The sequence below is a fragment of the Pelophylax lessonae genome (assembly GCF_965119305.1).
Source record: "Pelophylax lessonae genome assembly, chromosome: 11".
NCBI classification, from domain to species: domain Eukaryota; kingdom Metazoa; phylum Chordata; class Amphibia; order Anura; family Ranidae; genus Pelophylax; species Pelophylax lessonae.
In genome coordinates this window covers 228453681-228474809 of record NC_138778.1, presented here as the reverse complement: position 1 = coordinate 228474809, position 21129 = coordinate 228453681, and the positions used below count along the sequence as shown (strand labels likewise).

The 21129-nt window shown below is 43.0% G+C and overlaps 1 protein-coding gene across 2 annotated transcripts in view; it reads right to left on the bottom strand.

Annotated features, from left to right (window-relative positions):
* The window catches only part of EYA2 (EYA transcriptional coactivator and phosphatase 2), a 239794-nt gene that overhangs the window by 36461 nt on the left and 182204 nt on the right, over nt 1-21129 (bottom strand). For both annotated transcript variants that reach the window (XM_082272195.1, XM_082272194.1), the window contains exons 7-10: nt 13660-13727; nt 11490-11667; nt 10974-11116; nt 803-886 (exon numbers count right to left, since the gene is read on the bottom strand). In XM_082272195.1, coding sequence (XP_082128321.1) covers nt 803-886; nt 10974-11116; nt 11490-11667; nt 13660-13727 — 473 coding nt within the window. The remainder of the gene's footprint in view (nt 1-802; nt 887-10973; nt 11117-11489; nt 11668-13659; nt 13728-21129) is intronic.

Here is a 21129-nt window from a genome sequence, read left to right as displayed (position 1 = left end):
ACTCTGATGCAGAGACTGATGTGGCTGGCTCAGGGTTCTCTGTACAGCACTGTGTTATATGTCAGATCTAAATTTTAAAACAATGTAAATTTGGGATATAACCAGCCTGGGCAGCAGATGGTAATATACCTCCTATGAATTACATAAAAGAATAACACAATTATTAATTAACTGTTACTGGTGACTGTATGCAGCCCCTGACACAGTGATGGATTTTGTTCACACATCTTCTCCTGGCACCTCCTGTTTCTGAGTTCACTGTGACTCATTTGGCTCAACTAGTTTTATTCTATGGGAGACATTTGCAGCCTTTACAGTTACGAGCCGCGAGATGCGTAATGCGTGTTATAATTGATGGCTTGCGATGATAAGTCCAGACACCTTCACCTCCACCCTCCTTCTACGGAGCTGCTAAAAAGGATTAATTGGAAGCTGTTAAAATAGGAAGTAAGTCGTCACATTTTATGCTCTGGACTTAAATGTAACTGGCACGGGGTCACAAAACCTGCGCAAGCCGTGCGTTAGCTTACTGGTGTCAAAGGCTCCAAGTGTACCTGTCACCTAGAGATACTTCCTGCACCAAAACTAATCAATTCACTTAGAAAAGGCAACAAAAATTTGACTTTTCCCTCTTTATTTGGGAAGCCACATTTTTTCTTTTTTGTTTTTTTTCTTTTGGGAGGCCACATTCTCTAAGAGATCAAATCTGACGCCTTTGTGCATCAGAACAGAAGGAGCGCATTAAATAAGAAAAATGCAGTATGTTATAGTGGACTGCCATTAAAAAGGGGGAAAATCGTACCTTTCCATATCGGGTGGCGAATGTTCCGGTGAGTAACGAGTGAAAGATAATTATTGTCTCATCTAAATCCCACACAAATACACGCTGAGAGAGAGAAAGAAAGAGAGACAGTGTTACAAAATGTGCACAAAACTCCATCAGATCAGTTTACAATATAATAAAATAGTAAAATAATAATAATAATAAATGTTTGTTAATGTGATCGTACCTTAGAGTATACATTTTTGTTTATTAAAAATCTTACAAACATACAACATAATAAAAACTTATATATATATATATATATATATATATACACAGAATAAATAAATTATATATATATATATATATATATATATATATATATATATATATACACACAAACAAAAAGTACCTAAAATAAAAAAATATTTTTGGCCAGAAAACATAAACAGAACCCAATATACAAACCAAGATATAAATGTTTTTAATTTTTTTAATATTATTATTATTATAATGCACAACAAAGCCCTAACCTCCACCTGTCAAGGAAACGGCCGTATGAGAACTGGCAGTGTTGCCAATAGTAGAAATGGGCGCATCCCTGTGCGCCCTGGCGCAGGAGCGGCGAACAGGCGTACGCAAATGCGCGATTGCTGGATTGTTGTCAGCCTCTCTGTGTTCCTGAGCTTTTGTGTACTTCTCCTGGATTCCCCTTTGTGACCCGGCTTGTTCCTGACCTGCTTGATCTCCTTCTCCTGGAGTTGACCCTCTGGCTTGCTTTAGCAACCTTGCTCCTGTTTTATCACCGGTGTATGACCCCGGCTTGCCTCAAGGACTCTTCTATACTACCTGCCAGCCTTCCTGTGTATGACCCCGACTCATGTTATGGACTTTGCTATTACCTCCTGCCTGCTTTCCTGTTGTGACCTTGGCCAAGTTCATGTTTCCGCTACCCGCCTTATCCCTCGACTGACTACCCATGTTTAATCCTCAGCCTGGTCTTTACCACTGCTTCCTGTGTGCACAGGTTTGCCAAGTTCTTCTGGAGTTCCTGAGAGACATCTGTCTGGCTGTTTATCCTGACTTCTCCAGTACCCACCAGGTGTCCACTGGCCCAGCTCTTCAGCACCCTGTGCTTCTTTGGGCGCTACACCTCCTGTACCACCTTCAAGGGTGTGCCACACTTAGCTGCAAGGGGAGCCCTCTCAGCACCTTGGCCTTGAATCAGGTACATGACACCACCCAAACACACCCTCAGGCTAAGAAACCATTACACATTTAACCCATGCATGCAGTCTTTTTCCAAAAATCTGATCTTCTAAAAATTTAGGGGATGTGAAATGACAGAAAGAAAAGTCGCACACCCAGAGACTGACAGACAGCAGCTATGGAGTCTGGACATTCCTCCACTCCTTTGTCCAGGCTCCCGTCCACCACCAGTCCTTCTCAAGACCCAAAATCTTCCCAACCTCACCCAGAATGTTGTGCACCACCACCTCGACAGGAAGGACTTTTTTCTGAGTGGAAACCTGACACTGTGCATTCCACGTGAAGTAACGGACTACTAAGCTAACTAGAAAAAGTGTCTCAAAATCATGATGTGTCTCAAAAGACCCATACGACCACTCCGCATAACTCAAGCAGGAAAGGAAAGGGATACCCAGAGCCCCACCCACCCGCTTATAAACTTCTATATTGAAGGGGCACTGAAGCAAGAAATGGTTCATCGTCTCAACACCACCATACTCCACTCTTGGACAACCATGGTTTTCCACAGAGCGATGCTTCAAGTTGCCCTGCACAGAGACTCTGCCATGGAATGAGAGCCAGGCCAAATCCCAAAACTTTCAAGGAGTTCACTCCAGATTAATCAAAACGCAGACCCTCCCTCATAACAGGGCCTGGGCAATCCCTCAAGGCCAGTGACTCACTAAAGGCAGATTCAACAACCCTCCTCTCAAGGGCCTTCCTAGGAAGAGACTTAATTTCCTCCACTGTCACTAGTCACTAACGAAGCATTTTCAGGCATGGAGCAACGTAAGCTGGGAGCTTACCATGTCGGACCCTCAGGCTTTTCACTGGCCCACTATTCTCCCAGCTTCACAGAAAAGGCCTAAACCAGGACTGAAAAATACCAACCCACCAAGGCGGTTCCTCTGCCAGCATGTTGCCAAAATGTTTCAAAAACATCAGAGAAAAAAATACCACCGGGTTGACCATACCTAAGCCACCCATCTGCCTGGGAAGGTAGGTTACAGACCTCCTAATGAGACAGAGTGTAAGCTCCTCTGGTACAGAGACTGATGTGACTGGCTCAGTGTTCTCTGTAAAGTCTTGTGGTATATGTCAGAGCTATATAAATGTATAAAAATAATAGTGTGTGAGTGTGGAGGGACATTAGAGTGTAAGCTCCTCTGGTACAGAGTCTGATGTGACTCAGTGATGTGGCTCAGTGTTCTCTGTACAGCACTGCGGTATATGTCAGAGCTATATAAATGTATAATAATAGTGTGTGAGTGTGGGGGGGCATTAGAATGTAAGCTCTTCTGGAGCACAGACTGATGTGAATTGCTTAGAATTCTTTAAACAGCACTGTGTTATATTTCAGAGCTATAAAAATGTGTAATAATAATAATTAGTGTGTGAATGTGGGGGGACATTAGAGTGTAAGCTCCTCTGGTACAGAGACTGATGTGACTGGCTCAGTGTTCTCTGTACAGCACTGCAGTATATGTCAGAGCTATATAAATGTATAATAATAATAGTGTGTGACTGTGGTGGGGGGACATTAGAGTGTAAGCTCCACTGGTACAGAGACCGATTTGACTGGCTCAGTGTTCTCTGTACAGCTGTTTGATGTCAGCACTATGTGTATATGAGCAATAGATATAATATTCAGTAGGACTTTCTGTTCCATAATATTTCTGAGCTGTGGACAGGCAGCTGGATGATTGGTAGAAATGACAGCCAGGACATAAGCCGGGTTTTCCATCCATGTGTATTATATTAGGTGGACCATCTGCTGATTCAGCGGGATGAAGACATTGCGGGGATTTGACACAGGTGGGGCAGTATGAAATCATGGCAGAGGTAAAAAACAGATCATGGAGCCTTCCAAGATAAGGAGGTTCAATCGATAACAGGGAGATTATCTATTCGCTTAGCGGTTCATCATCTCCAGTGTAATGGCTTCACCCGGGGTGAAATCAGCGCTTTACGTGAATCGCAGCCATTAAACCGCTCTGATGAACATCTGCTGGAAGCTGATCACATCTGTCCTGGTGCTGATCTCTGTTATCTGGAGGTCACATCATCTACATGTATCAGAAAGCATCCAAAAAACACGAGTGGAGAGGCCGGGATCAGCTGTGGGGGTAAACCTTTGCAATACGGAAGATATGCAGAGTATGCAACCAGATGATGATGGACACCCTCCAGCCAGATGATAGTGGACACCCTCAAGACCAGATGATAGTGGACACCCTCCAGCCAGATGGTCTATTTTTGCTACGGGGGCGGGGCTATTTTTGCTGGCTGCATGTGATGCATTTTCTGTTTTCTCTAAAAGAGGTAAAGCTGGGGGGTGGGTAGGGTAGGGGAACAAGGGACGGTGCTTGGAGGTGGGAAGGGGGCAGAGACAAAGGGTGACTTGGGAGAGGGGAGTTCCTACACCTATTCTCTGAGGAAAAAAAGCCCTGCAGTAGATGAAATGTATGTAATGGGGGCTGTTTTACCTCTCAAAGGATTTGTGTTTCTGTCCATCCAGTCCTGAGATTCTAAAAAAACCTGCTACCCAGCAGAGCCAGGTTGGTGACCCGACTTTTCTCTCCTGCAGTTATGCAATATAGCCTGGTCACCTGCCCCCAGGGTCGGGACAAGGGGTGGGCAGGAGAGGGGGTTGCCCTGGGAGCAGTGGTTTATTGCAGGGATTGGGGGGCGCCTTGACCCTAACCCTAAGGGAAGGGGGGACGCAGTTTAGCATCCTTGACCTGGGCGCTGGCTGACCTTGTCCCTAACCCTAAGATTGGTGACCTGACTTTTCTCTCCTGCAGTTATGCAATATAACCTGGTCACCTGCCCCCAGGGCTGGGACAAGGGGTGGGCAGGAGGGACGGTTGCCCTGGGATCAACGGTTTATTGCAGGGATGGGGGGGGGGGCACCTTGACCCTAACCCTAAGGGAAGGGGGGGATGCAGTTTGGCATCCTTGACCTGTGCGCTGAATGACCTTGTCCCTAACCCTAAGGGAAGGGGGGACACAGTTTGGCATCCTTGACCTGGGAGCTGGATGACCTTGTCCTTAACCCTAAGGGAAGGGGGGACGCAGTTTGGCATCCTTGACCTGGGCGCTGGATGACCTTGTCCCTAACCCTAAGGTTGGTGACCCGACTTTTCTCTCCTGCAGTTATGCAATATAACCTGGTCACCTGCCCCCAGGGTCGGGACAAGGGGTGGGCAAGAGGGACGGTTGCCCTGGGAGCAATGGTTTATTGCAGGGATGGGGGGGTGCCTTGACCCTAACCCTAAGGGAAGGGGGGATGCAGTTTGGCATCCTTGACCTGGGCGCTGGATGACCTTGTCCCTAACCCTAAGGGAAGGGGAGACGCAGTTTGGCATCCTTGACCTGGGCGCTAGGTGACCTTGTCCCTAACCCTAAGGGAAGGGGGGGAACCCTAAGGGAAGGGGGGATGCAGTTTGGCATCCTTGACCTGGGCGCTGGATGACCTTGTCCCTAACCCTAAGGTTGGTGACCCAACTTTTCTCTCCTGCAGTTATGCAATATAACCTGGTCACCTGCCCCCAGGGCCGGGACAAGGGGTGGGTAGGAGGGGTGGTTGCCCTGGGCGCAATGGTTTATTGCAGGGATAGGGGGGTGCCTTGACCCTAACCCTAAGGGAAGGGGGGACGCAGTTTGGCATCCTTGACATGGGCGCTGGAGGACCTTGTCCCGGCACTGCCTGTCCCCTCCCCCACTTCTCTCCCCCAGTCTGTGACTGACTGGACAGTGAAGGAGCAGCAGTAGATGGATGCGGCCATCTCTCTCCTCCTTCCAGAATGTTGGGAACCCAGATTTGGCGGGTGGATGGGGAGTTCCTGGAGCGGAGCGTCAGTCTGGAGTGGGGGTCGGGGGAAGGCCAGAGGGGGGGGGGTGAGGGGGGCCGAGTCGCTGCCCCATGGGCCTCTGGTTTGTACTTGCCCCCTGGGCCGAAAGTTGCCAGTAGTTAAAAGGAAGAGGTGACCACATGACGTTAGAAGGAACAATAGCCTGATCAAGTGACCCACTCAGCTCACTGGGTTAAAGCAAGGGCATGACAATGCATCATGGGGCCCCATGGTAAAATTTGTGATGGGGCCACAGCTAGCTGTACAGTTAGCGCACAGAGGGGGGGTCTGTGACTAGTGATGATCCTGAGGTCTGACTTCAGCCCTTCTATACTGGAAACCTCACAGTTCAGTTGTCCCTAAATGATGCCCCCCCTCCCCCACCCTGGGCCCCAAAGCAGCTTCATGGGCAGGGAGTTGTTACCCCCCCCCCCCCCCCACTGGGTTAAAGCGAATGTTCCTGGTAAAGCCTTTGACGTTCCGCGTCCTTTGCAAGTCTTACAGACATCGGCGCAGGTAGTTGGAACAAGAAAATAGTTTTTTAGTTAATCTTCACAAGCGCTGCCAAGCAATCTACAGGACATCCATTCAAATCCACCCCGGCTTCTCCATCCATAATGTACTTCAAAATAAAAAAAAACCCTTTGTTATCCGGCCAAGTTTTTTTTTTTTTTTTCCTGTAAGCGAGTTTGCGAAGTCCTGTCCTACGGAGACGTTCGCAGTCCATGTGGAAAATGCATTAAGCAAGAATAGGATTAGCTTGATGTCATGATAAACGGCCGTGCCTTCGCTCCATCGTTGTCTGCGAGGCTGATCTATCACGCCGCCTCTCTCTCTCTGTTTGTTTTGTAAATTTGCTGGGATAATGTGGAACCTTTTCCGCTCCAAAAGCCGGGATGCACAAAAAAAAAAAGTGAGCTGTGGAAGCACTGGTTGCCCCGAAGCGGTCTTCAAAGTCTTTCAGGGTTTTTGAGTTTTTTGGCCAAATTTCGTTTTAAGTCTTTAACCACTTTACCACCGGAGCATTTTGCTGTCTTACGTCTGGGGCACTTTTTGCGATTCGGCGCTGTGCGACTTTAACTGACAATTGCGCGGTCATGCGACACCGTACCCAAACGAAATTTACGTCCTTTTTTTCCCCACAAACAGAGCTTTCTTTTGGTGGTATTTTATCTCCTGTGCGATTTTTACTTTTTGCGCTATAAACAAAAAAAGAGCGTTTATTTTGAAAAAATAACAATATTTTTAACATTTTTTATATGAAATTCCCCCCAAAAAAGATGTAAAAACCAATTTTTTTTTACATTTTTGGCCAATTTGTTTTCTGCTACCTATGTTTGGTAAAAAAAATCGCAATAAGCGTATTTTGATTGGTTTGCGCAAAAGTTATTGCGTTTACTAACAAAGGGAAAGATTTCTGTCATTTTTGGTGTTTTTTTTTTAACGAGTAATGGCGGCGATCTGCGATTTTTTTTGCGGGACTGCGACATTGCGGCGGACAGATCGGACCCTTGACTGACATTTTTGACACTTTTGGGGGTACCAGTGACATTACTGCAGTAATCAGTGCTATACATATGCACTGTTACGGTAAAAATGACACTGGCAGGGAAGGGGTTAATTTTATTGGAGAGGGAGGGGTTAATGTATGCCTGGTGCTTACTGACGTGTGGGGGGGGAGGTGACTGTGTGAGACAGGGACAGATCGGATGTCCAGCTATGCTGAACAGTCCGATCTGTCACTCCCTGTCACGGAGGAGATCCGCCCGCTCTGTTTACACAGGCGGGCGGATCTCCACACTCGATTCCCCGACGATCGGGGCAGAGCAGCGGCGATCGCCGCTGCTCCTCCCCTGGCCTGACTCCCGCTGTGAATGAAAACAGCGGGAGCGCGCCTCCGGCGGCGCGTGAGCGCCGCCTACAGGGGGAGGAGTCTGGCGACGTAGGTCTACGTCGTCAGACGGGAACGAGCCACTTTGCCGCAGTAGTACTCCGGTACATAGCGGTAAAGTGGTTAATCTTTTCCTAAGAGGCTTTTTAAATGTTCAACACCCAAAACAAAAACTGCACTGATCGGAAAATATAAACTCACTTTACATAAAAAAAAAAAAAAAGAAGCTCTGGGTAGATCAAATGGGCAACATGCTGCAGCTTTCATGTGAAAGCATGCAATAAAAAAAAAAAAGAAACATAATAATAATGCTGAAGTGTACAGGAAGAAAATAACTCCTGTGTCGTGATGAAGCTGTGTCTGTCTGTGTCATGATGAAGCTGAAGTATCTTGGGAAGAAAGAGAGATAAACAAAAGACTAGACATGTGCAGAATTTGTTCGAGTTCGAATCCATTCCAATTTTCCGAATTGAGTCGAATTAAACTCAATTCAACAGAATTGGAAAAATCTGAATGGACTCAAATTCCATTCTAATACAAACTAGAAGATGGTTATATTGTTATATTCTTTCTATTGTTTTTTTTCTATTATTTTATTTTCTATTCTATTCATATTAATTCTATTCGAAATTCGAATTCCGGAACATGGTTACATTCTATTCTTTTTTTTTCTATTTGAATTAGAATTTATTATATTTGAAATTTGAATTTCAGAAGATAATTATATTCTTTCTATTTTATTCTATTCTTCTCTTGTTCTTTTATTTTATATTCTATTTTCATATGTTTTAGGGCTCTTTCACACGGGCGATCCGATCAAATCCGCCTGTCAGTTTTTTAGGCGGATCTGATCGGATCCTCCATGCAGCTCTATGGGGCAGCGGGTGTCAGCGGAGACACCTCCGCTGACACCCGCTGCCAACCGTATCCGATTCTGTGCGTGAAATCTGGACGGATGGAAACCCTATTTTTCCATCCGTTCAGTAATCGGATCGGAGCGGATCGGTTGAGAGCGGACAGGCGGTCCGCTCTCATCCGATCCCCCATAGAGGGCAGCGGGGGCTGAGACACCTCCCTCTCCGCTCTGCAAGCGGAGACGGAGCTGTCATCCGCCGGCTCAGCGGGGATCGCGGATCAATTCCCGCTGAGCAACACAGATCCGCCTACGGAGGCGGACCGTGTGAAAGAGGCTTTACTCTGTTCTTTTCTGTTCTATTTTGTTCTGTTTTACTCTATTCTTTTGTATTCTATTTTTCAATTCCATTCCTTTATTTTCTATTCTATTCCTTTATTTTCTATTCTTTTTTATTCAGTTCTTTTTTTCTATTCTATTTTGTTCTGTTTTACTTTATTCTTTTGTATTCTATTTTTCAATTCCATTCCTTTATTTTCTATTCTTTTTTATTCAGTTCTTTTTTTTTCTATTCTATTTTGTTCTGTTTTACTCTATTCCTTTTTTATTCTATTTTTCTATTCCATTCCTTTATTTTCCATTCTATTCCTTTATTTTCTATTCTATTTTATTCGGTTATTTTTTTGTTCTTTTCTATTTTGTTCTGTTTTACTCTATTCTTTTCTATTCTATTTTTCTATTTCATTCCTTTATTTTCCATTCTATTCCTTTATTTTCTTTTCTATTTTATTCTGTTCTTTTTTTCTATTCTATTTTGTTCTGTTTTACTCTATTCTTTTCTAGTCTTATTTTCTATTCTATTCCGTTATTTTCTATTCTATTTTATTCTGTTCTTTTTTTCTATTCTATTTTGTTCTGTTTTACTCTATTCTTTTCTAGTCTTTTTTTCTATTCTATTACGTTATTTTCTATTCTATTTTATTCAGTTTTTTTTCTATTCTATTTTGTTCTTTTTTACTCTATTATTTTCTATTCTATTCCTTTATTTTCTATTCTATCCCTTTGTTTTCTATCCTAATATATTATTTTCTGGTCTATTCCTTTATTTTCTATTCTATTTTATTCTGTTCTTTTTTTATTTCTGTTCTATTTTGTTCTGTTTTACTCTTTTTTTTCTATTCTATTTTTTATTCAGTTCCTTTATTTTCTATTCTATTTTATTCTGTTCTTTTTTCTATTCTATTTTTTTCTGTTTTACTCTATTCTTTTCTATTCCATTGCTTTATTTTATACTCTATTCCTTTATTTCCTCTTTTTTATTCTGTTCTTTTTTTTTCCTTTCTTTTTTGTTCTGTTTTACTCTGTTCTTTTCTAGTCTATTTTTCTATTCTATTCCTTTATTTTCTATTCTATTATGTTCTTTTTTTTTCTATTCTATTTTGTTCTGTTTTACGCTATTCTATTTTTCTATTCTATTCCTTTATTTTCTAGTCTATTTTGTTCTGTTTTACTCTGTTCTTTTCTGATCTATTTTTCTATTCCGTTCCTTTTTCTATTCTATTCCTTTATTTTAAATTCTATTTTATTATGTTCTTTTTTTCTATTTTATTTTGTTCTGTTTTACTCTATTATTTTCTATTCTATTTTTATATTTTATTCCTTTATTTTCTATTCTATTCTTTTTTTTTTTCTATTCTATGAATTCGATTCAAAAACTATTCGAATTTGAATTTCGTCTGAAATTTTTGTTTTTCGTTATTTAGGATGGCCATCTAGTGGCCATTATGCAGTATTTTACTACTGCCCATTTAAAAGCATTCGCTCAGAAGAAGAACTAGCCTAAAGGACATTTGTTTTTGCCCAATGAGTGGAGTGCAGATTCATTGGATGAATGCCAATTTATTTTTCCAATGACCTGTGACCTCTGTCCTCTAGCCTGCCAAAATTCCATGGCCGTGTGACCAAGCTGAGGCATGTTCATTACTTTTCCCCCCATTTCAGACATTTCTCTGTGCAGCCTGTAATTCAGAACATCTGGCCAGCTTGGCACTGATGCCTCTTACGAGCTTACAACTGTTTTCACTGGCAGAGATGCCCGCTTCATAACACCGGCGCTGCGTTCCTACGGGCTGCGTGTACAACACTCTGCACTCCGGAGCAGGGCGGAAAATATACTGACAGAGGCTCCGGTCACACCTTCACAAGAAAACACCGGTGAAATGGCGGAGCCACGCGACGTCCGGTGCACTGCCAGCTTGTTTTCCTTCTCGGTTTTCTATCTGTATGACACCTGCGGGCGTTTCCACAAAAAAAAAAAAAAAAAGATGATTTGTAGTCACAGCAGCAGGAAATTCCGGCACTTACCTCAATCTCATTGTCCATTGCTGGGGAGGGGTCATTATTCCGCTTGGATCTCCCTCGTAACTTCACATCGGAGCCCCTGTGTTGCCGCTCAGATTCAGAGTCTTTGATTGGTGTGGAGGGACCGTTATGTGAAGGATATTCTCCTACAGAGGAAATAGACAAAAACTGTTACAGGGACAAAAAAATGTAAGCTCCTCTGGTACAGAGACTGATGCGACTGTGGGGGAGGGGGCATTAGAGTGTAAGCTCCTCTGGTACAGAGACTGATGTGATTGGCTCAGTGTTCTCTGTACAGCACTGCGGTATATGTCAGAGCTATATAAATGTATAATAATAGTGTGTGACTGTCGGGGGACATTAGAGTGTAAGCTCCTCTGGTACAGAGACTGATGTGACTGGCTCAGTGATCTCTGTTCAGCACTGCGGTATATGTCAGAGCTATATACAGTAAATGTATAAACATGATAGTGTGTGATTGTGGGAGGGATACAGAGGGTAGTGGACAGATGCACTCACCTGACAAGGACTCTGAGCTCTGATTGGAGATGTGGTGGGAGGCGTCTGGCAGGGCGTAGGTGGTGGAGGATATGGAGGTCGGGCTGATGCTGTTGGTGGGGATGTAGGGGGAGTTGTACGTCGTGCTGTAATACTGGGGGTACTGGCCTTGGCTAAAACCCGGGTATGAAGAATATTCCTGGGAGAAGAAAGAAGACACAGCTCACTCTCAAAATAAATCGACTTCTTATAAGGGATAACACACAACTCTCTGGTGGCACCAAATCAAACATCACTTACACTCATAGTAGAAGTGTCAAGGAGGAGTTCATATTCTTTAATACATTTCTGATTTTCGCAATCCACAATTCATTGTCACCAGCGCAACGTGTTCATTAGCATGTGTTATTTTCTGTTATGTTTTGTCAAGTCACTTACAAGCTCTAATTTTGATACTACGGGCCCCAGGAGATTTTATTACCATCTGGATACCAACTAGAGATTTTCCATCACTTCCTGTCCAGGTGACAACACTGTCACTGCCTATGAAGCCTCAGACAAAAAAAAAACAATTTCCAGAAGCTCATAAAAAGAAAAAAGGAGGTCCTTACACTACCTGTATATACAAAAAGTATCAAAATGTATCTCCAGCCAACATTTTTTTTTTTTTTAAAGCAAAGATGCTCTTTGAAACTGAAATAAAAAATGGCTGGAGCTACATTTTACATGCAGGAAGTATAAAGGACCTGAATGTGTATTTGTATTAGCTTCCTTTAATTCCATAGATAGTACAGCATACCTAACACTGGGAGCTTACTTACAGGAGCAAAGAGACGAGAGTCGCAATCTCATCACAATGGTCATTCAGCATGTTGGGGGATGGGTAGGTGACCAAACTGTACTGTTCGGCTGGCCATATATTATACAATTCTCTTGTAAAATTTTCCTTTAGATTTACCAAAACCATATATTAGAAGGGCATGATGAAACAATTGGTTTCATTTTGTTTAGATTTGTTAATCTAGATATTTAGTTTAGGTAAATTCGGTTGATTTGTTTAATTTGTATACGGGATTCGTATTCTGGATTCGTTTTACTTCTTTTTCAAATTTTCTCCGAATTTACGGGGTTTTTTTTTTTTATTCAAAATGTTCGAATCCATACATTTCTAATCGGCTGAATCAAAAATGTTACATTTATTATTTACTTGAATGCAAGTGAAAAAAAAGGTAAAATCGTCATCGAATAATTACAATGATCTTTAGCTTAACAAAAATATATTTTTCAAAATGGTACTCTAATAACACAGTTTACAGTTCGAATTCGAATGGAATTCGATTTCGAATTTCAGAAATTCGGATGAATTTCGTTTAGTTATTTGGAGCATTCGGTAACCTTTGTTTTTACTGTAATTTGGGTGTTTGGATATATCCGAATCTCCGAATAATGATAAAATTAGTTTGAATATTAATTCGGAACGAAACGAATCACACATGTCTAAAACCTAAACACTTTTAATTTGTATGCAATCAGGCAGGTCCTTGCACTACATAGTTGAAGATTTACCAAAACAATATATTATAAGGGCATGATGAAAAAATTAGTTTTGTTTTGTTTAGATTTGTTAATCTAGTTATTTCGTTTAGTTAAATTTGGTTGATTAGTTAAATTCGTATTCGGGATTCATTTTATGTCTTTTTCAAATTCTCTCCGAATTTACGGATTTTTTTTTTTTTTTATTGAAAATGTTCAAATCCATAAATTTGGCTGAAAAATCGGCTGAATCGAAAATTTACCTTCAACTATGCAGTGCAAGGGCCTACCTGATTGGATATAGATTGAAAGTGTTTAGGTTTGACCTCATATTATATGGTTTTGGTAAATCTAAAGGAAAATAATCTAAAGAGAATTGTATAGTGTGTATCCAGCTTTAGTCTGCTGTGGGGAATAGGAAGATCATGGATATGGCTGTGGTGTCTGGAAGGAGTTCCTGGACCACAAGACTGGCCAAATATCTCACAAAGCCGTTGACATGTACGTATTTTAGCCTTTTCCCTTCAATAACACTTGTCTATATATCAGCATACACTGAAATATTCGGAATGAAATCCGATTGTAGAAATAGTTCAACAGATAAAGGAACACTTTGCAGATTTTGACGCACTGACAACGGCGGCGCACAGAACTGTACCTGGTGAACGCCGCTGAAGGCTGCGCTATTGGTCAGGCTGTTCGCTCCTTGATAGATTCCAGATGGACCTGCAGGATAAAAAAAAAACACACAAAAATGTAACACGTAACAGAAGCAACATTGTAATACAATTTCCTAAACACCTCCTAACATCCAAAACGGGGAGAGAATACGCAACAATGTATAAGTAGTATCTGCAGTTCCTGATGATGAACCACAGGCAGTGCAGCCCATGCCCCCCCAGCCCAGCCCAGCCCAAACCACCCCATCCCACCCCAGCCCACGAGTTTAGCCGACCCATCCTAGGTGCCCCCCCACAGTAGTTCACTTGTGTCCTCAGCTGTAATCTGCTGGTTAAATCTCTCATATCAGGCCGGTGACGGCCCTGACCGGGCAAAAAGCATTATTCCGGATTTTGATTTTTACATTCTTTTTGAAGCTTATTTAACTTAATAAGTGCACCCCATTAAAGTACATTTTATTTCTTTTTTTTTGTATGAGCCATGGCGGCCTCTACCTTTTATGTAGCACTTGTGATGAAGTCATCAAAAATTATCTCTCTGGTGACCCTGCCATGAAGGTCCTTCCTCAGGCAGGTCCTGGTAAAGGGTGACAACGTTCTGTCCCTGTCTCGCAGTTGCGTTCCTGCATTGTCACCCTGTCACATGGGCTGCTATAGGAGACTACAAGTGGCTGGTTCAATTACACAGACATGCTCCACTGCCCTGAGAAATGCCAGGCAGTCATCGCTGGAGGGTAAGTGGCTGTAAAGAGGCTGCAGTGGATCAGCAGCCTTGAGATGTAATGAAGGATGCAAAAAAAAAAAGTGAAAGCAAGTATTTTAATTACAATGGCAATTGTTTATTATAGCCAGCGCACAGAGCAACACACATCATCCCATTATTATTATTACAGGTACTAAATATAGTGCAGTCAATTTACACAGCGCTTTACATATATACATTCACATCAGTCCCTGCCCTCAAGGAGCTTACAATCTAAGGTCCCTAATTCATTCATACTAGGGCCAATTTAGACAGGAGCCAATTAGCCTACCAGCATTGAATTTAAAGCGGAACACCACCCAAAATGGGAAGCGCCGCTTGTTCGCACCCTCCCCCCTCCAATGCCACATTTGGCACTTTTCAGGGAGGAGGGGGAGCAGATCCTGGTCAAAGCCAGGTACCCGCTCCCACTTCTAGGTAAGATCGCCACACAATAATTGCGGTGATCTACGATGTTTCTGGCCCCTACTCCCCCCCCCCTCCCCCAACCCCTTGCTGCCTTCTGTGAGACACACAAGTCCCAGAAGACAGTGGGACCATTTAGAAAGGACATGCGTAGTAGGAGACAGGCTGTGAAGCTTCACTTCCTGTTTCTGTTATGGAAAATGCCAGCGCCTGCACCCATAGCTGAAGAACGGATCGCAACATCGCGGGATCCCTGGTCAGGCAAGTGTCCTTATATTAAAAGTCAGCAGCTACAGCATTTGTAGCTGCTGACTTTTTTTTTTTTTATTTACAGGCTGGAACTCCTCTTTAACCGGTTGCAGACCGCCGCAAGTACATATACTGCTGCAGTCAGCACCGGCCAGGCAAAGTGACGTATGGGTACGTCACTAGCCTGTAAGCCAATAGGGGGCGAGCGTGCGCCCCCGGAGGCGCGCTGCCGCCCCGGCTCGTTCACGGAAACCTCCGTGCGTGTGACCGGCGGACCCGATGTCTAAAGGTCCTGTGGTATATAAAAGAAAAACACATACAAGTCTAAGGACTCCTGAAATCAGCATTGTGGGAGTTATAGTTGCACAGCATCTGAAGACAAACAAGCTTTCCCCTATTGAGAAGTCTTGTTACACATTTCCAACACTGCCACTCTTGCTGGGTCATCAGATAGAAAGTTGAGTAAAGGTTGCCAGTAATACAACCAGCTTGAGATGCTTCCATCGACACCTTGTGGGGATCCCAGTCTTCATCTCTAGGGCCACCTTCCAGAATCACTTCAAAAATTGTCAATACTTTTACCATATACTGGCTTTCAATCTGCCTCATATCTAAAGCAAATTAAATATCTGGTTCTACATTTTTTAACCTACCAGTTGTTTTCCATAACAGACAAAAAAATAAAAATAAAAACAGATCAGAGAATGTATATATATATATATATATATATATATATATATATATATATATATATATATATAGTAAAAGAAGAAAGAAAAATAGGAAAGAGGCTGCAGTTTATCAGTAGCCTGGAAGAAGACGAAAGTAGAAGGAAGAAGAAGAAGAAAGAAAAAGCAAGAAGAAAGTAGAAGGAAGAAGAAATAGGAGAGAAGAAGGAAAAAGAAGGAAGAGAGAAGAAGAAGGAAGAAGAAGTGAAGGAAGAAGAAATTAGAAGGAGGAAGGAAGAAGGAAAAAAGAAGAAAGAAGAAGTAAAAGGAAGTAGGAAGAAAGAAGAAGAAGCAAGTAGAAAGAAGAATAAAGTAAAAGGAAGAAGAGAGTAGAAGGAGGAAAAAAGAAGGAAGAAGAAAGTAAAAGGAAGCAGGAAAAAGAAGGAAGAAGAAAGTAAAAGGAAGAAGGAACAGGAGAGAAGAAGGAAGAAGAAAGAAGAAGAACAAAGTAGAAGGAAGAAGAAATAGGGGAGAAGAAGGAAAAAGAAGGAAGAGAGAAGAAGAAGGAAGAAGAAGTGAAGGAAGAAGAAAGTAGAAGAAGGAAGAAGAAGGAGGAAAAAAGAAGACGAAAGTAAAAGGAAGCAGGAAGAAAAAAGAAGAAGAAAGTAGAAGGAAGAAGAAAGAAGAAGAAAGTAGAAGGAAGAAGACAGTAGAAGAAGGAAGAAGAAAGCAGAAAGAAGGAAGAAGAAATAAGAAGGAACAAAAAAGAAGGACGAAGAAATGAGAAAAAAAAATATAAAAGACAAAATTACAACATACAAGAGAAAAATTCAACAAACAGGTAGAGAAAACCACCCTGGAAGCCCAACTACTGACAATGTTTCTATCCGAATAATGATGGGGCAACACGTGGAGTCCTTCTAGTGTCTACAGGAAAACCTGTTTGATGTCTGACGGTCTTAGTAGCACAGGCGCCCCGTCTCCGCACTCAACAACAGAGTGCATGCACAGCGCCCTTCCTGCGGCCTACAAAGATTGCAGTTATTTACTGAAGGACGCCTCAGTCTCTGACTCTCCTCTGTTCTGAGGTTGCTGGCTCTATGGGGGTCCCTCTGCCTCCACTTCAAAGTCCTACACTGGAGGTGAGCTCTATGTGACCACATTTTTTCGGGTTCTGATGGACGGAACCCCATGGAGGCACGAAGCAGAGACAAGGTTGAAGAGTGCAGAAAGGAGAGAGCAGAGATGTTAGAACTGGTTTAATGGAAAACTCATCTCTAACAATATACAACTTTCTGAGGTTTTTTTCTGTTTTTTAGTTTTTTTTTATCATTTTTGTAATATGGGCAGAAAAATTAGCATCTGAATAGTTTTACAGACCTCATACAAAAACCTTACATGGTGCTGAAAAAAAACTTGAAATTACGCCAATTTTGTATTTTTAAACACAGATCTACTGTAGGCAGGGACAGGACAAGGGATTGGAATGAGAAGCAGCAGCCCAGAGAGCAGCGGTGGGTGGGCATCCCTTTACCATATACAAGCTCCAGATCCGTGACTAGCAACCAGCGAGATGCAGCTTCATATCTATTGTGACATCTACTGCTGTCACACTATGCTCCATCATGCCCACCTTCCACCCTATCTGCCCACAGTTGGTTAGAAGAACCCCATGTGCAACCTTCTAGCTGCTAAAAAGCAAGCAATTGGCTATACATGTGCAGTACACTTTCCATTGCAACCATGGACAGCTAGAGCTAAGGGGCAGCGAATGAACGCAGAATGGTACACCTATTCTAAAGCATGGATTAGAAAATGGGGAGGGGGGTTCAGTTCCACATCTTTGCTGTGGGCGCTGGATAAACCTGTCCCAGTACTGGCGGTAAGCTATGACAATATAATAGGTGTCCTAATTGGAAGATTTTTTTCTCACCTTTTGTTCTGGTGACAAGCGTATTGATATACACACAGAAAAATATATATACAAAAATATCAAACACTATGCACATATAACAAAAGTGAATAAAGCCTAATGGTGAATAATAAGACCATTTCTACCACCACATGAAACTGCATGCCTATCTGTTAATAGATTAGGCAAACACAGCTTGCATGTTTCCTGAGAAGGTGGTATTCCACCCTAAACACTTCGCTTTTCCTCCTCCAGTTCCTCAATCCCTCAGGTGGACATATCAAAGAAAAGCTTCTATAGCATTAGGCTCTGCCCCTACGTGTTTCGTCCTTCAATGACATTAATGGATGAAACACAAAGGGGGGTGGAGGCTAACGCTGGGAGCTTCTTTGATCTGTGTCTGTGCTGGATTTTAGCCATGAACGTTGGCAGTGAACGGTGGCCTGCTTGCATTCCTTAGCCTCTTCTCTTTGTCATCTGGATACTGGTTGTTATACTACAAGCCTGCATGTATACTGTTTTATATTATTATATTACATTATGTTTTAATACATTTTCATTGAACATTATCACACTATGGGAGTGTTGGATGTCGGCTCCCTCCACTGAATGCCATGGTTTCATCCACCCCCTACACCATTAGTGTGTCATATAATGATATAGGAGCTGTCAGGCTGAACCAAAACGCGCAGTAGGGAAGTCCGATATCCAAAACTTTTTTAGGTATTGAGGCAAGACAGAAAAGAGTGGTGCAAACACCAGCTGAGGCATAGTAAAATGTGTTTACTATGTTTCAGTTTATGAATGAACGGGAAGCTCTGTACAGAGCTTTTCCTGTGTATTAATTTTGTGCTGCTGAGGCTGCAGAAATGGAGATTGCGGTGTCCTCAATCTACTTTCTCTGTCTCAAAAGGTGAAACATCAGACCCCTGTTTACCCCTGATATTTCACCAAAGGCCCCCAACAGGGGTCCTAAAGAGTTTATTTAAAAAAAAAAAAATGTAAAATAAATAAATCAATAAATAAAATAAAATGTTAAAAAAATAATAAAAAAAATTACAAAAATAAAAAATGACTGATACCAGTGGCAGAAATACCGGGGTCACAAAGGTAACAGTTGCGACCACTGTTGCGACCCCCCCACATTCCGCCACTGTGGGGGGACCCCAAGATGGCAGGAAGGGGGCCTGCTGTAGGTCCATATGAAAGGGTCCCACGGTGGGAGTAAAAGGGCTCGGGATCAGTGGGTAGGGCACCGGCCGGGAGCCAGGGGGGCTCTTTATGGTTTTCAGTGACACCCTATAATAGTGAACATTGGCACCCCAGATGTTTTGGAACTACATTTCCCATGCTCACTCTGCAGTGTAGTTGAGCATCAAGGGAAATGTAGTTCCAAAACATCTGGGGTGCCAAGGTTCTCCATCACTGCCCTATAGCATGGGTGCTCAACCTGTGGCCCTCCAGTTGTTGCGGGACTAAAAGTCCCATGAGGCATTGCAAAGCTGACAGTTACAAGCATGACTCCCAAAGACAGAGGCATGATGGTACTTGTAGTTTCGCAAACAGCTCAAAAGCCACAGGTTGAGCACCCATGCCCTATAGTATTCTCCTTTACTTCTCCCCCAGGAGATACATAAAAGGTTATGAAGGGAGGTGAGGGGCCACAAAGGTCACAGTTGCGATCAGGCCCTGGCAATCCGCCACCGTGATGGCAGGAAGGGGGCCTGCTGCGGGTCTGTACAAAAGGGTCCCACGGTGGGAGTAAAAGGGCCCAGGATCAGTGGGTAGGACACCAGCCGGGAGCCAGCGGGGCCCTTCATGGTTTTCAGTGACACCCTATAGTAGTTATGGCGAACCTTGGCACCCCAGATGTTTTGGAACTACATTTCCAATGCTCACTCTGCAGTGTAGTTGAGCATCATGGGAAATGTAGTTCCAAAACATCTGGGGTGCCAAGGTTCGCCATCACTGTCCTATAGCATGGGTGCTCAAGCTGTTGTGGAACTACAAGTCCCATGAGGTATTGCAAAGCTGACAGTCACAAGCATGACTCCCAAAGGCATGATGGGACTTGTAGTTCCACAAACAGCTCGAAAGCCACAGGCTGAGCACCCATGCCCTATAGAAGTGGTTCTCAACTCCGGTCCCCAGGACCCACTAACATGCCAGATTTTAGGTATTACCTTGGGGAGATGCAGACTAGAATACTGCAATCACTGAGCAGCAAATGATATCACCTGTGATGTATTTCAGTTATCTTGCAAACTTGGCCTGTTAGTGTGTCCTGAGGACAGGAGTTGAGGACCACTGCCCTATAGTATTCTCCTTCACTTCTCCCCCTGGAGATACATAAAAGGTTATGAAGGGCTGGGCTGGAGGAGCTGGGCCAGCACAGACAGTAATTCAACTCTCCCAAAAGAGGAGAGGGCTGTGCATGAAATGAGGGGGGGCTGTCCTTAAGGTATTGACTCGCCCAGAGTAGTCACATTTTCTAGGAAGTTCAGAGGCACATTGCAAGCGAATAAAAATCATGTGTGAAAAGGAAGAACGCTTGGAGTAAGCAATGAAAAAAATAGAATTTTCTGAGCTTTTAACTGCAGTAAGTTTTTAAGTTGACAGGGTTTCTTTAAGTTAGTTAAAAAAAAGTTTAATTTAAACTCCAAACTTTCAGCAGACTTCTACAAATTACCCACTTAAGGACCGCCCGCCACAGTTATACTGCGGCAGGCAGCCGCTCCTGCGCAAACCAACGTAGGTATACTTTGGTTGCGCGCCTGCAGCTAGGGGGCGAGTGCGGGCCGCCGGTGGTGCGCTCCCGCCCCCGCTTGTCAGTGGGGACTCCGATGCACGGGGCAGGCAGCTCCGATTGCCGCCTGACACCCGCGATCGCTCCCCGCTGAGATAGAAGGACATCTGACCGTTCTTCTCCCTGGAATGATCACAGAGCGCCTGTGATCCTTCTATATAGGATCACAGGTCTCTATGATCATTTCACAAGCCACGCCCCCCACAGTTAGAAACACGCCCCTGGTACACATTTAACCCCTTGATCACCCACATGTTAACCCCTCCCCTGCCAGTGTCATTTTTACAGTAACAGTGCATATATTTAGCACTGATTACTGTAGTAATGTCACTGATCCCCCCAATAGTGTCAAAAATGGCAGTTAGGGGTCCGATCTGTCCGCCGCAATGTCGCAGTCCCGCAAAAAAATCGCAGATCGCCACCATTACTAGTAAAAAAAAAAAAAAAATAAAAATGACATAAATCTTTCCCTTAGTTAGTAAACGCAATAACTTTTGCGCAAACCAATCAAAATACGCTTTTTGTGATTTTTTTTTACTAAACATAGGTAGCAGAAAACAAATTGGCCTAGAATGTTAAAAAATTTTGATTTTTAAATTATTTTTTTGGGGAATTTCATATAAAAAAATGTGAAAAATAGTTATT